Below are 21238 nucleotides of genomic sequence, written 5' to 3' on the forward strand. Positions count from 1 at the left end.
ATCTAGCAGGACCAAGAGGAGTGATGGAAATAACAGGGTGGCTTTGGAGTGAGGAACTAAGGGAAGAGAAGGAGCAAGTCAGGAGGGTGTCTGAGGGAAATGCCTTCCAGACAGAGGGCCCTGCCAATGACTGTCCTATGCCCAGAGTGTGTAAGGAGCAGTAAGAAGTTCTGTGTGGCAAGTCAAAGAGATAACATGGTCACATCATGTAGTGCCTCTGAGATCCTTGGACAAACCTTGGCACATACTCTGAGTGACAGTGATGCAACTAGGAGGTGTGAGCAGAGGAAGGACATCATCTGACCTATTCCTTACCAGCTCCAATGGGTTAAGAATTGATGGAATAGGCATTAAGAAAAGAAGAAAATAGTCCAATTACCAGTTCATTATATTCATCGAGACAGGTGATGGCTTGGACATGGAAGATGTCTGGCTTCTGAATATATTTTGAGAGTAAAACTGAGAAGACTTGTTGACAGATTAGCTGTCAAGTCTATAAGGGAGATGTGAGTCAAGGATGACACCAACACTTTTGACAGAGCAAATGGAAAACAGGGAGGTCTGTGGAAGAAAATCAGTAGCTCATTTTTGGACCTATTAATTCTGAGATACCAAACAGCTAACTAAAGTGAGGTGTCCAAAGGGAAGAGTGATATACATGTCTGGAATTTTGGAGAGAGATCTAGGCTGGAGATACCAACTTGAAAATTATTAGCATATGTAAGGTAGTAAAAGTCATGACAAAGGAGATTAAAGGCTGAGCCCTGGGACATTTCCACATGTAAAAGATGGGAGATGAGGAGAAGTAGGTGATCCAGGCTAGGATGGGTGCACCAGAAAGGCAGGAGGAAAAGCCGGCTGTTAGAGTGATACCCTGAAAGCCAAGTAACAAAAGATTGTGGAGGAGAGATTTTTTTTCCACTCAGTCAAATATTGCTGATAGGTTCAACAAAAATGGGGTCTATGAAATCATGTCTAGATTTATCAAAGTGAAAATCAGTGGTAACCTTGGCCAAAGCCATTTGGGAGGAGTGGAAAGAGTGAGTATTACTCGCAGGAGCTCAAGGTGAGTGGAGATTTGAGTTTGTGAGAACAGACAGTTCTTCCAAGGATATCACCACTTAGTGGCATGATCGCAGATGATCTAATTTTCTTCATGTTTGGCTGTATTTTGCAATCCGTATAAAGTAGCACCTCCATAGACTGACCACCTCCTTAAAGCTGACCTAAGCTTCATAGGCTGAAGACACACCATGTGTATGTGTCAGTACAGCAGGTCTGGTTCCTTATGTTGACCACCTCTGTATGTTGACCACCTCTGTATGTTGACCAGTCTGTCACAGTCCCATGGGTGGTCATCTTAAAAATCTACTGTATACGATATATGTGGCATATGTTAACATGTTAGATATTTTAAAATTATATTCATAAGGTATTAAAAGTGCCAGACCAAAGTATTAAACAATAAATTTATAAAAGTGTACAACTAAAAGCCCCCTTGAATATTTCTGTATTATAAAGCTGATTATCATTTTGCTCATACTTATCAATGAAGACTCAAAAGACACTAAACATTTCTGGACAATATAATATATTCTTTGTTTCAGAAAATCACCCAACTCTAGGATGTACATTTATACTTGTCAATATACAAAGTAATTAATCATATTCTGTTACTGAATTCTATAACAGGAATCAAAGGAGAGAATCTAGAAAATAATTTTACACTGAAATTTGATTTTTTGAAATCATATAACATAACACTGTTAAAAAAGATGCTATGTTGTATACTATACTGAAACACATTATCTTGCAGAAGGAAGGATGATGGCATGTTTGTGAGATGCTCTTTAAAGTCAGACCCACTGCCTCGGCAGCACTGTGATTTCAGCACAGGGCTTACCAAGCTTACCAAGAGGCTGTGGGCCAAATACAGCCACATTCTGTCTGAGCCAGCAAAGCGCCACTGGAACACACCCATTCACTTACCATTTATAGCAGACTTTGGACTATAATAGAGACTTTATGGTTTACAATACCTAAAATATTTGCTATCTGGCTCTTTACCAGGTTTAGTACTTCAAAAATCCCTTCATGTACTGTAGCATGTTTTATCCAATATCAAGAAGTATTTCAATGAAATATGGTTACCCATGTGTGATCCCTTGGCAATAGTCAGATTAACTGGAGAATTCAATATTTACACACTCATGCATGGAATAAAACCCCCAGATTTAATAACCAGCAATTTTGTTGGTAACAAGGTAAAGTGATAAGGCAGCAGGCAGTTTCCTTTGGCAACTCAGTAGCTACTACAAGAATTCTAATAAAAGTTGTTTCATATGTTATAAAAGTAAATACTTTAAATAGACTTTAATTGTGAACTATGAAGACACTATAGAGCTAACCTCATTTTTAAAAAATGGTTGTGTGCCTGTTATGTTATAGGTATGACAATCTCAAGTTTTTATTAATGGATATTTAGACTATCTCCATTTTTTTGTACAATAATGCTGTAATAAATATCCTGAACACAAGTATATGATATGTGTATCTTTAATATGTCATATGTATTTTGTGCACAAGTTTGGACAATTAAGTTCCCTAGCTCGTTCTAGAAAAAGTGCCAAATACCTCACTGCTGAATTTCACTATGGTCATCTGTGAGATACGCCTCCTGGGAAGCTATGTACTGACCACCAGCACGTACTCTACCCTTCAAAGTGATTCACACTTCACTGCTGAGTATCCTCATGGTTACCAGATGGCCCAGGGAGTCATTTGAAGGGATTGTAATGATATTCAGCTATGAAGTTAGCAGCACTTTTTCTAAGATAAGCTGGTGAACTTATCTGTCAGACCTTGTATGATGACATCTCTGATAGTCATTCCAGAAAAAGAGTTCCAAAATTCCTTTGAAGGGTGTACTATTTGCTGGCATCAGTGCATATAGCTTCCCAGGGGGAGTGCCTCAAAGGTGACCATAGTGATATTCAGCAATGAGGTATGTAGCACTTTTTCTAGAATGAGTTCACAAACTTAATACAGTGGTGTGTGTGTTTACCCAAGTAACGTTATCCTGTATAGTCCCAGAAGTGAAGCTGTTATGTTGAAGGAATGACACACTTGGAATTCAGGTGCACGCTGCCAAATTACCCCTCAACAAGTATTATCTCGTTCATTTGCCAGCAGTGTAGGAGAATACATTTTTTCCTCTCATTTCCCAACATCCATATGAATGGAAAAAATATATTTCCTATTTTTTTTTTGCATGTTTCCATTTTTCTAATTATGAGGCATGACATTGGCCCAGGAGAATTACGTTTTTTAGTGCACTAAAATGATCTATTGTTAAATATTGCTACAGGCTTACCTGTCCAACTCTTCATTATCCTTCCTACCAAAATGCTGGTTGCCACCTTTTCCACTCTCTCTTTGTGGAATTGATGCCTCACTGTCACTGTCATCAGCATCGCCATCACACGGGCTTTTTGATATTTCTACTTCTTTACTTTTGTGCTTCTTCCATTCTTCAACCTTCAATGAAAGTTTCATACTAATGATGACTGTTATTACTCTAATCAATAGAAAGAAAGTTTTTTGCTTTTCATTGATTTTAACACTTGGCCCAGTTTAATTGTCATGATTCTAGTCATTAAATAATTTTGTGTTTGCCACTATATATATCAAATCAAATCATATATGATTATATCTTTTAGTTTTATCACTGAAATTTTTGTAAAATCTAATTCATTTCTGTTTCAATGAATTCGAATTTTTTTAAAATATCAAAAAGGGCCCTTGTCAATTCTATGGGTTTATGCCCATCCTTTCTTCACTGGCAGAATCAGAGACATAAAAATACAAAGACATACAACATGTTGTCATATAGTTTTCCCATCTGGGTCTTACATTAAATAGCGAGACGGAACAGGTGTTGCGCTGTGTGTCTCCCCCTTTCTGCTCTAAGCCATTCTCCCCACTGTCTTTTGTTATTCTTTTTTCATCTGGATCCTGGGATATCAAAGAAGTGAAGGCACCCACTGACATATAGGAACCAAAGGGTGCCACTAGGAGCGCACAGCAAGTTGCTGAGTTGGCAGTACAACATTCTGAAAAATGAGAGGTTTCCTAAATTCTGCATTTAATAAGCATCCAGTTTTATAGCTGGAGGATATCTAGTACAGTGATTATTGGCCTCAGCACCATCACTGACCAGTAATGGGGATAAAGGCAAACAAGGTGAAGGATTCCCCTAAGGCTCCTCGAGTGGATACCCTAGCACCCAAGGGCACCCAAAGACATGACACGATTCCATAACACACAGCAGACAAATTATCAGATACATTCATCAAATAAATCTGGTAAATTAAAACTATGACTTTGGCTACTAAGGTAATGCCTTAGTAGGGGACAAGAGGCCTCCTTTACTTTTATTTTGAAAGCAGAGTATCTCTAGATTTTTGTCCACCTTTAATACTCCATGTATAGAACTCCGCTTTCTATTTCAGAGTGGAGTCCTGAATTTTTGTCTGAGGATTACTTACTTATATGCTGCTCATAAAATAAAATCATACATGCCCAAGCTTACTGTACTTCATTAAACAGCAGAATATAAACATCTGATTCAACAGAAACATTTGAGTGTAGTGACTTTTTAAAAATATGGAAATAGATATGTTTACTGTCAGAAGTTATTTACAGTGGCCATGATGGAATTAAAAGTTCCAATAGTTTGTGATAAACAGATGAACTTGCACACATCAAAACAGAGTGAACAGACAGTTGAGTGGTAGTATTTGTTGCAACTCTCAAGACTAGACACATTTTTGTAGCTCTTCCCAGTCACTGCTTCCTTCCAATGCATCCTCATTTCATTGTTTAAATAAATGCAGTACATTTTTAGTGAAATAGGAAAAAAAAAAACAGAGCTTATTATATTTTTAAGCAATTTATTTAAAGTTTATCCTGCTTCAGAAAGTCACAGGGGAAATTGGCTAAATTAGTTTTCCAGTTCATATGCAATTTGGAAGACTGATGAAAGAGCAGAAATTATGAGAAGGTTTTCCTGAAATTCTCCCATTTAGATAGCAGAAATCAGCTATTTCAAAGCACAATGACATATTTAGAGAACCTCATTTTACAGATGAGCTTTTCATAAGAAGATAATCAGACTAGATCAGAGAATTGAGGCAGGGAAAAGCAAAGAGTTGTAGCAAGTGAACCCCTACATCTTTTAAAATTTGAAATGTTTCTTTCCCCAAAGCCAGGAAATTGACTTGCTTCATTCTTAATTCTTTGCATATCTTGCTATATAACTCAGGAGTGTCAAACCCACAGCCAGCAGGCTGCATGTGGCCTTGGATAGTTATGAATGCAGCTATGAATATGAATGGTTTATAAACACAAAATCATCAACTTACTTAAAACATTATGAGTTTCTTCGTTATTTTTTGGTGAAACTGGATTGCATGAACATGGCAGATGACAATGTCATACTGCAGTGTCACGAGAATAAACACATAACAACATCATTTACTTTTCGGACAGAAGATGGCTAAGTCAAGGCCAAATGCTGAAAAGAATTTATGATTTGCAACATGTCCTCAAGTTGTTTATGGTATCCAAAACCAAATTTGTGCCAGAACTTGATGGTGAAAACTTTGCTAGATTTAAACCACCAGTTTAAATCAGTTTATCAAGTGTCTTCAGGTGAAAACCAGCATATTGATACAATGTTTCAAACCACAACAGCATTCCAAATGAAACTGAAATTATGGAAAGCTCAAATTAAGACAAACAATTTTAGGCTTTTCCACAGGTTGACTAAACAGAGTCCCATGAAGAGCAAAAAAGATGGAGCCTCGTTTTTTGATTTGACACAAGAATTTGGAAACAGATTTCAAGATTTCTGAGAAAATATTTTGGTGCATTTGCAACTCGGTTTTCAGTAGACATAAATATGTTAACCGCAAAGTTTCAAATGCAATGCACAGAGCTGCAATCTGACATTTGACTTCAAGAAAAATTGGATCATGTCTCTGCAGGGGACTTTTATACATCCTGACTTCAGAGACAAATACCCCTCACTTCATACTCACAGCTTATTCATGTCATTGCTTTTTGGAAGCACTTACATCTGCGAGCAGCTATTTTCAAGAATGAAGAACAGTAAGAGTAAAATTAGAACCAAAATATCTGAGGATCACCTTGAGAACTCACTGAGAATTGCAATGGTTTCCATCAAGCCAGATGTTGATGCATTAAGTTCTCAAACACAAGGTCAAATATCCCACTAGTTTTATGTTGCCCACTTTTCTTTTACTTTTATAACAAAAAAAATCAAAAAACAAAGACGTTTTATTTCTTAGATATGTATATCTTCTATACTATATCACAAACTTGTGACCTGCTTAACAAGTTTAAGAATTTCTGAGTGGACCACCACATCAGTAGGACTATTATGTGAGGACATTTTTGCTTATCTTTGGTGGCCAATATTGTAAAAATTATGCACAGACCTTTTTTTGATTTTTGGCTCATCAGCTTTTCTGAAGGTTTTGGCCCAACACAAGTCATCTTCTTCCCATGTGACCCAGAGGAGTCAAAAGGGTGGACACCCTTGCTATGATTCTTCTTTTGGATACATTTGATGTTTTGAAGTTACTAGCATTGGTGTTATCATATAATGGCTTCTGGAACAAGTCTTGTATTGGTTTTGTTTTCATAAAGTGTCAGTAACAGCAGAAATACTGAAGAGGTTAATGTAACTCCATTTGGGAATGAAGAGGTTAATTTAACTGCATCTTGGAACTAACTCCCCATGCCCCTCCTGGGCAAAGTCGCCCAGGAGGAATCAGTCTATCAAAAGGAGACTGGCTCCCTCCTCTGTATTTCTTGGCAGCCAGTCTGAAGGGGACCGGCTCCTCCCTCCTCCACATTTCTGGACAAGGTCAATCAGCCCAGATGGAGCCAGTCTATCAGAAGTGGACAGGCATTCCTCCTCTGGAAAGTCTCTAACCATAAACCCACCCTATAGCACCTCTGGCTATCAGATTGTGCCAAGCATCCCTGAACAACAGCTCAGCCAATGGCAACCCCTCCCTACAAAACGTCTAATGAAATTCCTCTATATGCTTTAAAAACCTCCCCTCGCTTCATTTCGGGTCGCCCTTGCCCCAGCTATGCTGTAGGGTGGAGTGACCCAGGCATATGCTTGCAAATAAAGCACTTCATTGTCTTTGCATGTGTGTGGAGGTCTCTCAGCTGCAATTTTGGTCCCAACAATACTATTTTGTTTGATTCATATGCTTCCTTTCTTTGAAGCAGGTAAGCCACAAATCAAGAAGATGTTTTGGATCACTAGTCTGAGGCATATGTCCGATGTCTACTTTTCAATGAAGTATTATGGTTCATATTATTTTTCAGTCATTTTTACATGAGATGATATTCTTTCAATTGTACCTACTTCTTAGTTTTTGATTTTCAGTATCTGTATCATTATAGCAATTCTACTCATCTCTATTAAAACATAGTCAGTGTATGGTTTATTATAATTTTACAATCTAATTTATATTCATTTAAATAAAGTTCAGAGGATGATGGCAATGTATATTACAGGGGCATGTGGTATGAATAAGATGAAAGACATTGTCAAAACTTGGGTCATTTTGGGCAGGAAATTCCTGGAATACTATTAAAGAAAGACATTGCTGGTGCATCTTTTAACTCATAATCAGTAGGTCCTGCCCAGGGGACAGGATCCTTTAAGATAGTGGTTCTCAACCTTCCTAATGCCGCAAATCTTTAACACAGTCCAAAGGGGTCATGACCCACAGGTTAAGAACTGCTGCTTTAAGACTTGTGGAGCTAGCAGCAGTCAACTGAAGAAATGTAATGTTAGAAACTATGAGAGACAAAAACACAAGACACACAGAATAGAATTTTCGAAGGTGGGAACTCAGGGGACCACCACCCACTTATGGGGTTCTCATGGTGGCCCAAGTGTCAGTTCCACTCATCTTTTATTTAAGGCTATGTGTTCATTAACCCAGAGCAGGCATCCTCAAACTATGGCCCAGCCTGCAGGACTTATGCAGCCTCCCTAGGACATTTATCCGGCCTGCCAGGTGTTTTTGCCACCACTGCCTGTCCTGCTTAGCAGTTCACTCATCCCAGGGCCCTCAGTCCAGCCCTCCAACGGTCTGAGGGACAGTGAACTGGCCTCCTGTTTAGAAAGTTTGAGGACCCCTGACCCAAAGGGTAAGCTGAGGAAGGGAAAAAAAACATCAGCACTTTCTCTGAGTGAACATGTCACCTCCTATTGTTTTAGTAATCATTAGCTTTAAGGGTCTGAGTAGCCTTAAGAAATCCAGAACCTGAGCCTTTTGAGAGAGCAGCCTCCTGTCTGTGGTCACACACACAGATTCCTAGGGTGTTGTTAATTCCCACTAGTTCACTGTGGAGTAAAACACAACTGGTATCAATCTCCTCTGAAAAATCTGCGGCAATGTAGAATATTCCTGTCATCACCACCACAAAGGGTCTTCCTCTGTGATAAGGGATATAGGTATAGCCTTATCCTCCTGCCTATATTTCAGGGCTCAAGTTGTCCCTCGATCTCTGCCCCAGCCAAATACATACCTCCACAATAGGTATTTGCTTTGACTGTTAACTAGGCAGGAGATGCTCTAGTTAATGTTTCTTGCTAGACCTGGCACACTGCTTCTGCTGTGGCCATTATTCCTTCAGAGTGCTTATGGACCTAGCAGGGGTGTTAGGAAGCTCTATCCTCTACAGTCCAGGCTTCCAGGAAACTGCTCACATAAGAAATTTAGCAGCGCCTGTTTTAAAGGTAAACTAGCTGACTCTTCTTGATTCCTCTTTGCTCAGCTTATTTTTTATCTTTACCTTTTTGCAAAGGTGTTTCCTCTTGCCAAGAATGGGCTCTTCAGTCCCCATTCTGCCTGCCCATCAACCGTATTACTTGGAAAATTAGAGGGTATGTCCTTTAAGTTTGTCCCTTCTTTTGTAGTTGTTGTTGTTGCCATAAGGGTGTTGTTGTTGGGGTCTCATGGAAAAGCCATGTCGTGGAGAATAAGCACACTTATTGAAATTGTGTTTTAAATAAAGGTGACCATCTGCTCACTCAGGCAAAATGGCAGCCTTCTTTATTTGCTGTTGGTTTATATAGGCAATCTTGTGCATGTGCACTATACAGCAATGACCTCATTAACATTCATTACAATCCCTTTGCACATGCGCATTGGACATCAGTGACTTCATTAATCCATTTATACATCTTATGACCATCCACCCTGTAAGTACCTCCTCCCTGTTAATCTAATAATCCACCCAACACACACCTTTAAGAATAACCCTTTCAACATAACCTGGTTTAACATAACTTAATGAAGAACATGTTGTCAGTCATTACTTTCTTTGTTCTTATCTGATGAAGCCTGAGGCTACAGCAGAAAGAGATGATTTGAATGTCTATTCTACTGACCATGCCATTTGGAGGCAGTTACTTCAAATCTTTAAGCAAAGGATAGAGAAACTTCTTGGGCATACAGGAATTCGTGTGCAAACCTCTGCTCCCATGTAGGCCTTAAGTCAGGGGGTTTCTGCTGGAGCCTTTTGTAAGGAATTTTCAGTCTGGATTTCTCAAAAGCCTTTCACAAGCCCAGGTTTCATCTATGCCATTAGATACCTGTATACATTGGATAAATTCCTCTTCTCTTGAAGTCCTGTAGCACATTTCCATTCCTGGACCTGTCAGCAAGTGACCTTCATCACTTACCACAGATCAGGAAAGGTTACTCCATTCCAAGACCCGACCTTCATTATTACCACAGATCAGGAAAGGTTACTGATGGGTATCTGGCCAGTTTTCCAAAGGGCGTTTTCATTGGCCTTACAAAGTCAACCTTAATTCCTTAATGCAGTCTGGTAATGCAAGTCCAGCCAAATCCTTGGTCATGTTAGGCCAGCAACTAACCAGCCATATGGGATTCTGCCTCAGTTTCTCACAAGTGTGCCTGCACAAAGTCTTTTCACTGCTCTTTCTCAAATGGCATTTTTGACCAGAGGCATATGGGCATTTCGCCTATATTTTTTCCTTTTATCAAGTCACATATGCATGATCATGAATATGTTTATGCCTTTGTGGAATTCAATGTGTTGATTTTTTGTACAAATTGGAATGATTACATCCAACTAATTAACATTCCTTTTACCTCATTTACTTAATCACTGTGTTAAGACATTTGTGTTCTATACTTGATAAACTTGATCCATACTCTTACAATATGTTCCATAGGTGTGGCAGTGCCTGTCCTCAGGACAAAGAGAAATTTTGTATTTTTCAGAAATTTCACAGAATTTCTGTTTTAACTTGTTTATGATGAGCTTTATTTTCCCCTCCAATTTGCCTTGTTTAATTAAAATTTTCTTTCTTTCCTTCTTTTACTTTTTTTTTTGAAACAGAGTGTCACTTTGCCATCCTGGATAGAGTGCTGTGGTGTCAGAGCTCAAAAGCAATCCAAAAATCTTGGGCTCAAGCCATCCTCTTGCCTCAGCTTCTGAGTAACTAGAACTACAGGGACCCCTAACAATACCTGGCTATTATTTAGAGACTAGGCTATTATTTTGAGTTCTATTATTTATAGAAATCCTGAGACTCCTGAGCTCAAGCAATCTACCTGCCTTGGACCCCCAGAGGGCTAGGATTATAGCCATGAACCACCATGCCTAGGCTCCACATTTTCTTATATGATATCAAATATCCCACTAGTTTTATGTTTTCCACTTTTCATTGTTTTTATTCTTAAAAAAAGAAACTGATGAAGTGATGTTTATTTTCTCCAACCTTATTTCTATCTTGTTTAAGAGCTTGTGGAAGAACAGCTAACACCACTCAGTGGTTGTTCCCACCCTTTTAGTGGCCTGAGCAGTGGGAGTTGCTGCCTCGTCTCCATGGCAGGTTGGGAGCTCCAGTATTCAGTGGGAACTTGCTGGGTAGGCACAGAGGGCACTTGCAGCCTTCTGACCAGTCTGCAACCTCAGGCTGAGTAGCAGTGAACTCAGAAGCTAGGCCAGTCCATCCACCCTGAAATTCCTCCTCGGTCACACCTCTCTCAGTGGCAGCCTGCTCTTCCTTTTCATTCTCTTCAGGATCTCTGTAGAAGTAGAAATCCGGCATGATCTCCCATGAGTGTTCATGGGAGATGGTGCCACACATGCGGAGAACTTCCTGGGCAAACATCCACCACATCAGGCCTACTGAGGCAGCTCCCTTATTGTGTGGGATGGTGAAGTCCACATAACTCAGAGGAGAATCTGTGTGACACACAGCAGTGGTAGGCAGGTAACATACGATGCCTCTGTGAGAGGCAGGTGGTCAGGCCTGGGGTCAGTAACTATTAGAAGATGTAGCTCCCAGAAGGCTGCCTGGATCTGGTTAGTGAAAGTTCCGGAGTGAAGAGTTCAGTAGCAGGAGCAGTTCCAGTGGCAGCAGTAAACTTCAGCACTGCTCGCTGGCCAGTGTTCCTGGAGGATGTGACCCTGACATCAGCAGGATTTCAATGGCAACAACAGCCCAAGCTGCCAACAGAAGCTTCTCCCAGGTCCTCCTCAGATTTATGATGTAGATACCATCACTGTAGATGTACCTTTCCATTTGGAAGTCAAGGTTGGGGCTACCTAAGTGGGTTTCTGCTGCAAGGAATGTGAGCACATCCTCCTTCATCATTTGCAGGCATCAAGGTCTCTGGACACTGTGAAAATTTCCCTTGAAGTTATGGTGGGAATCCAGGACAATGCCATATGGACCCTCCCTGAGCAATGTGGAAAGCTCCACTTTTCTTTTGGAAAGATCCTGAATATACTGATAAACTCTATCAACCACATGCCCTATTAATTCCTTATTTGAAGGACATTCTTGCAGATAAAAATATGGGAGATTACTTTGCTTGTTTTGTTCCTCAGATATCTTTTCTGTCAGGGTACAAGTTTATAAAATATCTTTATCCTTATGTAATCAAACATGAGCAATGAAAATGACATTTTCTTTAACTTCTTAATCTAGTAAATCTAGTAAATCACTGGAGTATCACTAAGAGGAGGAAGACAATTTGCCTTAGCTTATAGGCAGAAAAATATGAGCCAGGGAACTTTGTCACTATTTCTTTGAAATAAATGTAATTTATTACATGTTAAAGCTACCTAAAACGAGTTTGTAGGTGAACTGTAGTGTTACAAAGGTTCCTCACTTAAAAAAATTTTACCTCACCACACCTTTAACAGTGAGCCCCAGGTATTTCAGTACTCTTTCTAGAGATAACTAGAGTTATCTGAAGAGTAGGCAAAATTCACATTATTAGGAGACAAAATCCACAGCAATTGGAAAGAAAAGTTAATTCTTAAACTTTAACTTATAGAATGTAAATTGATAGTGATATGTATCTAGAAAGACTATCTCCTTAGGTCCAGCTCTAATATATTCTAATGTTCACTAATGAAAATCGATGAACTAATTTTGATGCTATTAACAATTTCCCACATTTATAAAAGTTAGAAAGTGGTGGACAGCACCTGTGGCTCAAGGAGTAGGGCACTGGCCCCATATACGGGAGGTGGTGAGTTCAAACCCTGCCCCGGCCAAAAACTGAGGGGGAAAAATTAGAAACTTACTGTTTTTATACTAACCCCAAAGGTCCTATTCTGCAAGGTGTGATTCCTTCATGGGAGGTGGGTGGATCTTATGACCCTTTCTCTAAGTGTAGACACTGAGGTCTTTTGGAGACCTCAAACACAGTAAATTTTTCCCCTTAGCATTTGTGACCAGCAATATAAAAGTACAAATTTTGAACCACCTCAGTGGCCATTACTGTGAAATTGCTCATCATCTCTGTCATTTAGTAGTATGACTAAAGATTCAATGTCACCTTCTTGTCATGTAAGGAAGTTATACAAAGAAAAGCGCAAACAGATTTTTTTATGAAAATCTTTCTCAATTTACAAATTAAATTATGACCTATCACTTTTAAAAGACAAGTCTAAAAGGTAATTTCACTTGGACTATGCTAAATTCTTAATGTAAAGAATATAATATGAAATCAGGAATTTAAATTTAATTCTTTTTGTACCTGTGGCTGATTATTATTTTCATTCCCTTCAAGCCTCTGCTGCTTTTCCTCTGGTGTCAATTCTGTTGACAAATTCATATATTTAGTCAAAATGAGCTACTCAGAATGGTCTGATAAAAGCTATAGACTTCACAAAAGAAAATGGAAAGCAACATCTAGTTTTATTTTATAAATGGAGAGTTTAAATGGAGAAATATTTCTCATTATCCAAAATTTCAAAAAAATATTTGCAGAGATACTAGATATCATCACTTTCAAGGCAAAGAAATACATCAAAAGTTCATGGACAAGTTCATCCACTCAACATGGACAAACAAAATGCCAGAAACAAATCAAAATGGGAAAGTACAGTAAGTCACATAAATTGAGACCATGTACTATTCCCTACCCCACGATGGAACATTGTCAATAACATGCTACAGGTGTTGTTCATCATTCATGGTTTCCAAAGTTACTATTCCCTTTTATAGCATTATTAACACCCTTTTCCTTGTATCTGAAACATTTTCCTCTGCTACGCTGACAATCTTTTGTCTATATTTTAAAATTCAGACTGGCCCATGAAGCCTGCCTTCATTCTGGCTATCTTCCTCTAGATAATCAGGCATCTCCTTCCTGGGGACTGCCTTCATACTTTATTGCTTCTCTAATAGGCACCGCCTGAACCATATATTCTTTCCTTATAGGTCTGTCTCCTTTGGTCCCAGAATGCAGAAGATAATCTTTCAGAATGTGTTTGTACTAACAGTCTTTATCTATGTAACTCAAAAATTACTGAGTTTCTGCCAACATGTTAGAGCCGAGTACAGTGGCTCATGCCTGTGGTCCTGGCACTCTGAGAGGCCAAGGTGGGAGGATCCTTTGAGTTCAGGAATTCAGGGCCAGTCTGAGCAGGAATGAGACCCTGTCTCCACTAAGAAGAGAGAAATTGAACAGGTGTTGTTGTGGTGGGCACCTGTAGTCCCAGCTGCTTGAGCAGTTTATGCAAGAGCATCACTTGAGCCTAAAAGTTTGAGGTTGCTGTGAACTGTGATGATGCCATGACACTACCCAGGGCAACAGACTGAGACTCTGTCTCTAAAAAAGAACATATAAATAAATGCAGAGAGATGAATTAGGAGGAAATATTGCAAAATACACAGGATGCAGGTCTGAAATGAAGGAATGTTTCCAGAAATATTTTGGATTAAAAAAAAATAATGTTCATATTAAAATTAATTTTCATTGAATTAACATATGTATGAATCTGGGCATTGTGCTTAATTTATTTGGGTTTTCATGTTCATAATCATTTTTATTGACATATTTATTATTATTTGTTTTTATTTTTTTCATCCATGACCCAACTTTTACTACTTAGCGATTTGTAGTCCATCTTGTTTCATGTCACTCCAGCAAACATCCCTGCTCCGCCGTAATTATTTCGAAGTTAATCCCAAATGTAGTATTTCATCTGCATATATTTCCACAAATACCTCTAAAACTTAAAGACCAATGTTTAAATATCCAGCCACAGTACCTACCTTAATTACACTTTAAACTTAATAATTTCTTAAGATTGGTGAATATTTAGTCAAGTTTGCATTTCCCTGATTGCCTTATTATTAATTTACTTTTAATTGTGGTACCTTCATCCGATGAATTCCTATAAAGAACTCCAAAAAATTAAATCAGGCAAGACACTATGAATCATTCCTGTAATGTTACCATTGAGAAGGCCACAGCAGTAGCAATGCTTCAGGTCAGCAGTTTGAGACTATCCTGAAACATATAGTGAGGATTCGTACATACAGAAAATTCAAAACTTACCAAAGCATGGAGAGAAGCTATTGTAGCTCCAGAAACTCAGGAGGCTGAGGTAGGAGGAACGCAGGTGCTCAGGAGTTTGATGTTCCAGGGACCCATGAGGGTGCCACTGCATTCCAGGCTGGCCAGCAAAGCCAGACCCTATTTTAAGGAAATCATTAATTAATCAAACCAGAGCTTATGTGTCAGTGCAGGCAGATCTCAGAAATATAATGATGAGCAAACAAAACAAATTAAAGAATATGTATGGTGCATAACCATTTATATTAAAGTTTAGGAAACAAAAACAAACCCTACATAAAATTAATGACCATACACATATGTAGTAAGAAAGTCAGAAAAGACATGGGAATGATAAACACCAAATTACAGGTTTTATTTACTGTTATGTAATAAGTGTTAATTGTATAAAAAAAGTGCCACAAAGGCCAAAACATTTCAGAATTGCTGCTCAAAGTAACTGTGTACAGCAAATCATTACTGAGAAATGATGAGTTTCTTTCTTCATTTGTAATGATCAAAGATAACCCAACCCAAACACACACACATACATACAGAGCCTCCAGATCAGATAGCTGATTAACTTAAAGTCATCAGTAAAACAGCAAGAAGATGAAATGATATATGGTAAAGCAAAATTGATAAGAAAGCGAGTACGGTTTTCCTTGGGGAACAGATTAGAAGCATAAGAAGCATTTAAAACACTGGAAAAAAGATCACAGAGTCTCATACTGGGAACCTCAGAAGGACAGAACTTAAAAAAAGAAAATAGATGAATGAAAACTTAGATTTTAAAAATTTCTTTTTCACATGTTATATGTATTTCATTTCAATTGTGGATAGCAACCAATAACATTTGCATTATTTACATAAAACCTTTCCATCAAATTCAGAAAAGAAAAATTAGGAGGAAGAAGACTGTGAGCATTTCAAATATTTTAATGTATCTCATTCCAGACAAAATTTTGTATTCAAATTTTACCTGGTCTTGAATCAGCACCTTGGCCAACATCTGCAATAGCAGCATATGGGAAAGCCAGTGGGAAAAGACCCCTGGAGTCCAAATCCTTGTGACTGCCCGGGAGAACATAGTGAGACCTGGCTTCTGAAAAATAAATAAATAAATAAATAACACTGTTGGTGGAACTATAAATTCATATAGGCTCTTTGGAAAGAAGTATGGAGAATCCTCAAAGAACTCAAATTAGACCCCCCATTTGATCCCACAATTTCAATCTCCTAGGCATTTACTAAGAAGAAAAAACACCATTTTATCATAAGGACATTTGCACTATTTATTACAGCTCAATTTATAATCACCAACATCTGGAAACAACCTAAATGCTCATTAGCCAAAAAATGGATTAAGAAACTGTGATATGAGGCGGAGCAAGATGGTGGAAGGGATGCATCCCTGAGTCAATTCTCTTGGTGGTTTCAGGTAAGAGTGGGGGAACTGAATCTCTTCCGTGTGGAGTGCTGGTGCAGACAAGCAGCGCAGGGTGAGCAGCAAAGAGGTGAATTGCTGGATTGGAAATGTAGCCCAGAACTACAGTGTCAGCCAGAAAAAACTCAGGGCACCAGCTGAAACGGTGCCATCTGCAACCTGCGGGGCCAGGTCTGCGGCTTGCGTCCTGAGAGGCAGAAACCAATCCCTCCCCTAGAAGGGCTCCTGTGCCCAATTCATGGGGAGTTTGTGTGTTTCACTGAGAGTGTGGTGAGGCGTGGATTCCTGAGTGGAATTTAGCAGCCAGAAACAGGAGACATTTGGACCCAGTTTGGGGCATCAGGGATCCAGGCATTCAGACAGAAACTTGAGGGGAAGGGACTCTGCTTAGGAATCAATCCATCCTGTAATTTTGGAAGTCTGTGTGGAGCGGCACTGATGCCGCGACCTGCAGGGGGAATCAGTTCCCTTCCTACAAACACTGAAAAATCTTTTGAGCACACCACGGCAGCGGCGGCCCCTCCCCCATCAGAAATAAACTGAAGGCAGAAGGAGCAAAGGGCACCCAGGTCTTTTCCCTCGGACCACAATGGTTTTCTGTTTGAGGGGAAATTAGGAGTTGAGTGCAGAGAATCGGTTCCCTTCCTACAAACACTGAAAAATCTTTTGAGTGTGCCGCAGCGGTGGCGGTGGTCTCTTGCCCACCGGAAATAAACTGAATGCAGAATGCACAAGGGGTGCCCAGCTCTTTTCCATCGGACCACAACGGTTTTCTGTTTGAGGGGAAATTAGGACTTGCGTGAAAGTCTGGTGAGTTGTGGACTTGTGTCCCGAGTTTGGAGGACAGATAGGAGTGGGCGGCCAGCCAGGAACCAGATGTAATGTAAAACTCCAAAAATGGCATCTCCATAACACCTCACCCAGAAGCACGGAGAACTCAGTCTGACCTGCAGCCAGCCATCCGGCATCTGAAGCTAATCCAAGACGCCCAACACCTTGCGGGAACTGTTGTAGGGAGAATCCATGCAAACTGCCAGCAAAGATTCTCCTTTTATATATATTTTTTTCCTCTCATTTTTTTTTTTTTTCTATTTTTGGTTTTAGCGCAGGGACCACTCACAGCGCCACCTGCTGTCTAAAAAGTATATTACAGCACAATTATATATTTTTTAAACGGGAACCCCACCGCATTCAAAAAGGGGCTTGTTTGTATATATTAAAAAAAATAGTAATTTTCTTAGTGGTGCCCTCCTTTTCTTTTTTTTTTAATTTTTAATTTTTAATTTTTTTATTTTATATATTTTTTTTTATTTTCTTTCTTCTTTGTTTGTTTGTTTTGCTATTTGTTTGCTCTATCATTTTATGACCAACATTTATGTGGTTATCTTTTATTACTACTACTTTTTTTTCTTCTTTCTTTATTTTTTGGTCTATTACTTGGCTGGTTTGTCTGTTGTTCTGTTTTCTTTTTTGTCTGTTTGTTTACTTGTTGCTGAGTGTCTGGGCATTGGTGTGCTTGTGTGGCCGGTAGTATTTTAGTTTGCTTATTTGTCTGCTTGGTTTCAATGTATTTTTTACTTTGCTAAATCCCTGGGTTGGCTATATTCCCTAACTACAATTTTCACATTCAATAAGAATTTGGAAGAATAGGGGATGAGAGCTGACTGGAGCTAACTTTCAACATAAACGTCAGTTCAGGGAGAGAGACAACTACCAGAAGAACCCAACGAAGCTGAAGGTGGGGAGCCTAGCTGAGAGAAGTGATAGATAAATGCATGTCCTCCCCACCGAGGCAAACCACAACTTTAAGAAAACAAATTCCAGATTTAGATTGAGCCCAAGCAGAATATTCTCCAGCTCCCATTGAGTGCCTAAGGCAGAGAGGCTTCAACTATCTCTGCTGGCAAGCGATAAAGAGTGGTCACCGAGTGGAGAAGGTATTGACATTACCTGGACTTTGGTAGGCACAAAACCCTGACTCACTCACCTTTTGGACAGGACTGGGTTACAGAGTCTGGGTTAACAGAAACTGGTAGTGGGGTTAACTGAGACTGAGGTTACCAGAGGCCGGCGGCGAAGGGCGAGTAAGGAGGGGAAAGAGACATCAGCCTCCTTACTCCAAATTGTCTACTGAACAGGACTTTCTGACTCCTCAGAGCATCAGAGTGAGCCACACTTATACCACCAGTAGACTCCTATTATTTAGTTGCTGGACACCTTGTGATCTTTCCAACCAGATAGTGGGTACTGATCAGGTCAATAGGTTTGGATCTCTTGATTTGGGCAAATCAACTGGTGGTCGAGGGAGAATCTCTGATGCTCTCTGGATTTTCTCAGGCCTAAATTGTCTTCAGGTGGAACATTCTCCAGTTGTCACTGAGTGCCTAAGACAGTCAAGCCTCAGTTCCCTTTGCTGATGGGGGTTGAAGAGCAGTAACTGAATGGAGCTGGTATTGGCTCTATTTTGATTTTGGCAGACACAAAGCCCTGCCACATTTGTTTATTGGGCAACTGGGTCACAGCCCTGTGGGGTCTCCAGTGACAGGGTGTGATGAAGGTACAAGGTGGGGTAGGAGGCATCAACCTCCCTAGACTATTTTATTTGCTGGGAAGGTCCCTCTGAGCCCAGAGAACACCAGGGTCATACCTGAGCTGCCAGAAGATCCCTGCTGTACAGCTGCCAGAGACATCTTGAACTCCCCACCTGAGACTTGTGTTGACTGGGACACTTGACTTAGATCATTTGAACTGGGCCAATCACCTGAGAACTATCTAAAGTGATACCTGGGAGGTGTGGCTGAGGGAAGGTGTGGTTTTCCTTTCCCAGCCATCGCCAGTAAGGGGAGGGGTGACTTAATTGCTGATATTTCTCCACAGTTGAAATCTTAACCCAGAGTAATTGATTTTCTAAGGTAGAACAGATACCAGCCGAAAACAAGATAGAGACACGCAGGCCCCCAGGCTCTCAGACCATAGCATTATACGCATCCTTGGCAAAGCTCTAGGGGAAAAGATACAGACACCAGTCCCAGCCTTTGCCCAAAAAGACTAGTAAAATACTACTCCCAGAGCCCCCAACCCAACTTCCTCTTACCTGCTCACCTAGCCAAATGTAGTAAATCCAGCATGGGGTGGAGTCAGCAGAAAAACTCCGGTAGTAGGAATAACCAGATTAGATCAACACCACCACCACCACCCCCCGCCAAGGAAGGACGTGGCAGAGGTACCTGAAGATCCAATCCATAAAGAGATGGCTGAGATGACAGAAATCGAGTTCAGAATGTGGAAAGTAAATAAGATTAATAGAATGGAAGAAAGGAAAGAGCTAGAACTTCAAGAAATTATTCAAAAAATGTATCAAGAAATTATTCAAAAGATGACTCAAGAATTCAACAATTTCAAAGATAAAATGATCAAAGATTTTGAAACTTTGAGATAAGAATTTGTAGTTCTCAAAGATTTGAAAAACATGGTGGAATCTCTTCATAACAGAGTGGAACAGACTGAAGATAGGATCTCTGACATTGAAGACAAAGCCTTTGAACAAGCCTAAGAGTGCAAGGACAAAAAAAAAAAAAAAAAATGTAAAACAAGAACAGATCTTTCTCTTAGAGAGCTCTGGGATAATTCGAACTAATATTCGCCTTATAGGAATCCCTGAAAGAGATGAAGCTGCCTCACAAAACACAGAGGCTCATCTTCATGAAATTTTGAAAGAGAATTTCCCAGACATGCCAAGAGATTCTGAAATTCAGATAGCAGATAGTTTCAGAACCCCAGCATGACTCAACCCAAACAAGACATCCCCCAGGCATATCATAATTAACTTCACCAAAGTTAAGATGAAACAGAAAATTCTGAAAGCAGTTAGACATAAGAAAACCACAACCTACAAAGGAAAGAGTATTAGAATGACTGCAGATCGTTCTGCTGAAACCTTTCAGGCTAGAAGAGGATGGTCAGCAACTTTTAATCTCCTAAAGAAGAACAACTTCCAACCCAGGATCCTATATCCAGCTAAACTTACTTTCATCTATGATGGAGAAATTAAATACTTTAGTGACATCCACATGTTGAATAAATTTGCCATAACTAAACCAGCTCTGCAGGAAATTCTCAAACCTATCCTCCATAATGACCATTGCAATCCCCCACTACAAAAGTAAACTTTTGATCAAATTTCAACTTCCACAGTGGCGAAAGGATTAAAAATGTCTACTGTACTTTTGAGCAACTCGAGGACCAATATCTCACCAGGTCTTTCAATAATTTCAATCAATGTGAATGGCCTAAACTGCCCTTTAAAGAGGCACAGATTGGCTGATTGGATACAGAAACTCAGACCAGATATCTGTTGTGTCCAGGAAACACATATTACTTTAAAAGATAAATACAGAGTCAGGGTGAAGGGATGGTCTTCTATATTCCAAGCAAATGGAAACCAGAAAAAAGCAGGTGTTGCCATTTTATTTGCAGATACGTTAGGGTTTAAACCAACAAAAATAAGCGAAGATAAGAATGGTCATTTTATATTTGTCAAGGGTAATAGCCAAGATGATGAGATTTCAATTATCAATATCTATGTACCCAACAAGAATGCATCTCAATTTATAAGAGATACTCTAACAGGCATGAGCAACTTGATCTCTCCCAGCTCTATCATAGTCAGAGATTTTAACTCTCCCTTGACTGTGTCAGATTGATCCTCCAATAAGAAGCTTAGCAAGGAAATTTTAGATTTAAATTTAACTATTCATCTTTTGGACCTAACTGACATCTACAGAACATTTCATCCAAACAAATCTGAATACACATTTTACTCTTCAGTCCATCAAAC

The 21238-nt window shown here is 39.5% G+C and overlaps 2 protein-coding genes across 2 annotated transcripts in view; both read right to left on the reverse strand.

Annotated features, from left to right (window-relative positions):
- LOC111728659 (ankyrin repeat domain-containing protein 26) overlaps nt 1–3555 on the reverse strand; it is an 11437-nt gene extending 7882 nt beyond the window's left edge. The window contains exon 1 of the mRNA XM_023519482.1: nt 3374–3555. Coding sequence (XP_023375250.1) covers nt 3374–3555 — 182 coding nt within the window. The remainder of the gene's footprint in view (nt 1–3373) is intronic.
- A 7353-nt stretch (nt 3556–10908) lies between these two features.
- The window catches only part of LOC100952469 (40S ribosomal protein SA), a 24787-nt gene continuing 14457 nt past the window's right edge, over nt 10909–21238 (reverse strand). Inside the window, 6 exon segments of the mRNA XM_023519483.1 lie at nt 10909–10970; nt 10973–11041; nt 11044–11370; nt 11373–11474; nt 11477–11584; nt 11587–11763. Coding sequence (XP_023375251.1) covers nt 10909–10970; nt 10973–11041; nt 11044–11370; nt 11373–11474; nt 11477–11584; nt 11587–11763 — 845 coding nt within the window.

This window comes from Otolemur garnettii, unplaced genomic scaffold (assembly GCF_000181295.1).
Source record: "Otolemur garnettii isolate 467f Iridium unplaced genomic scaffold, OtoGar3 scaffold00177, whole genome shotgun sequence".
NCBI classification, from domain to species: domain Eukaryota; kingdom Metazoa; phylum Chordata; class Mammalia; order Primates; family Galagidae; genus Otolemur; species Otolemur garnettii.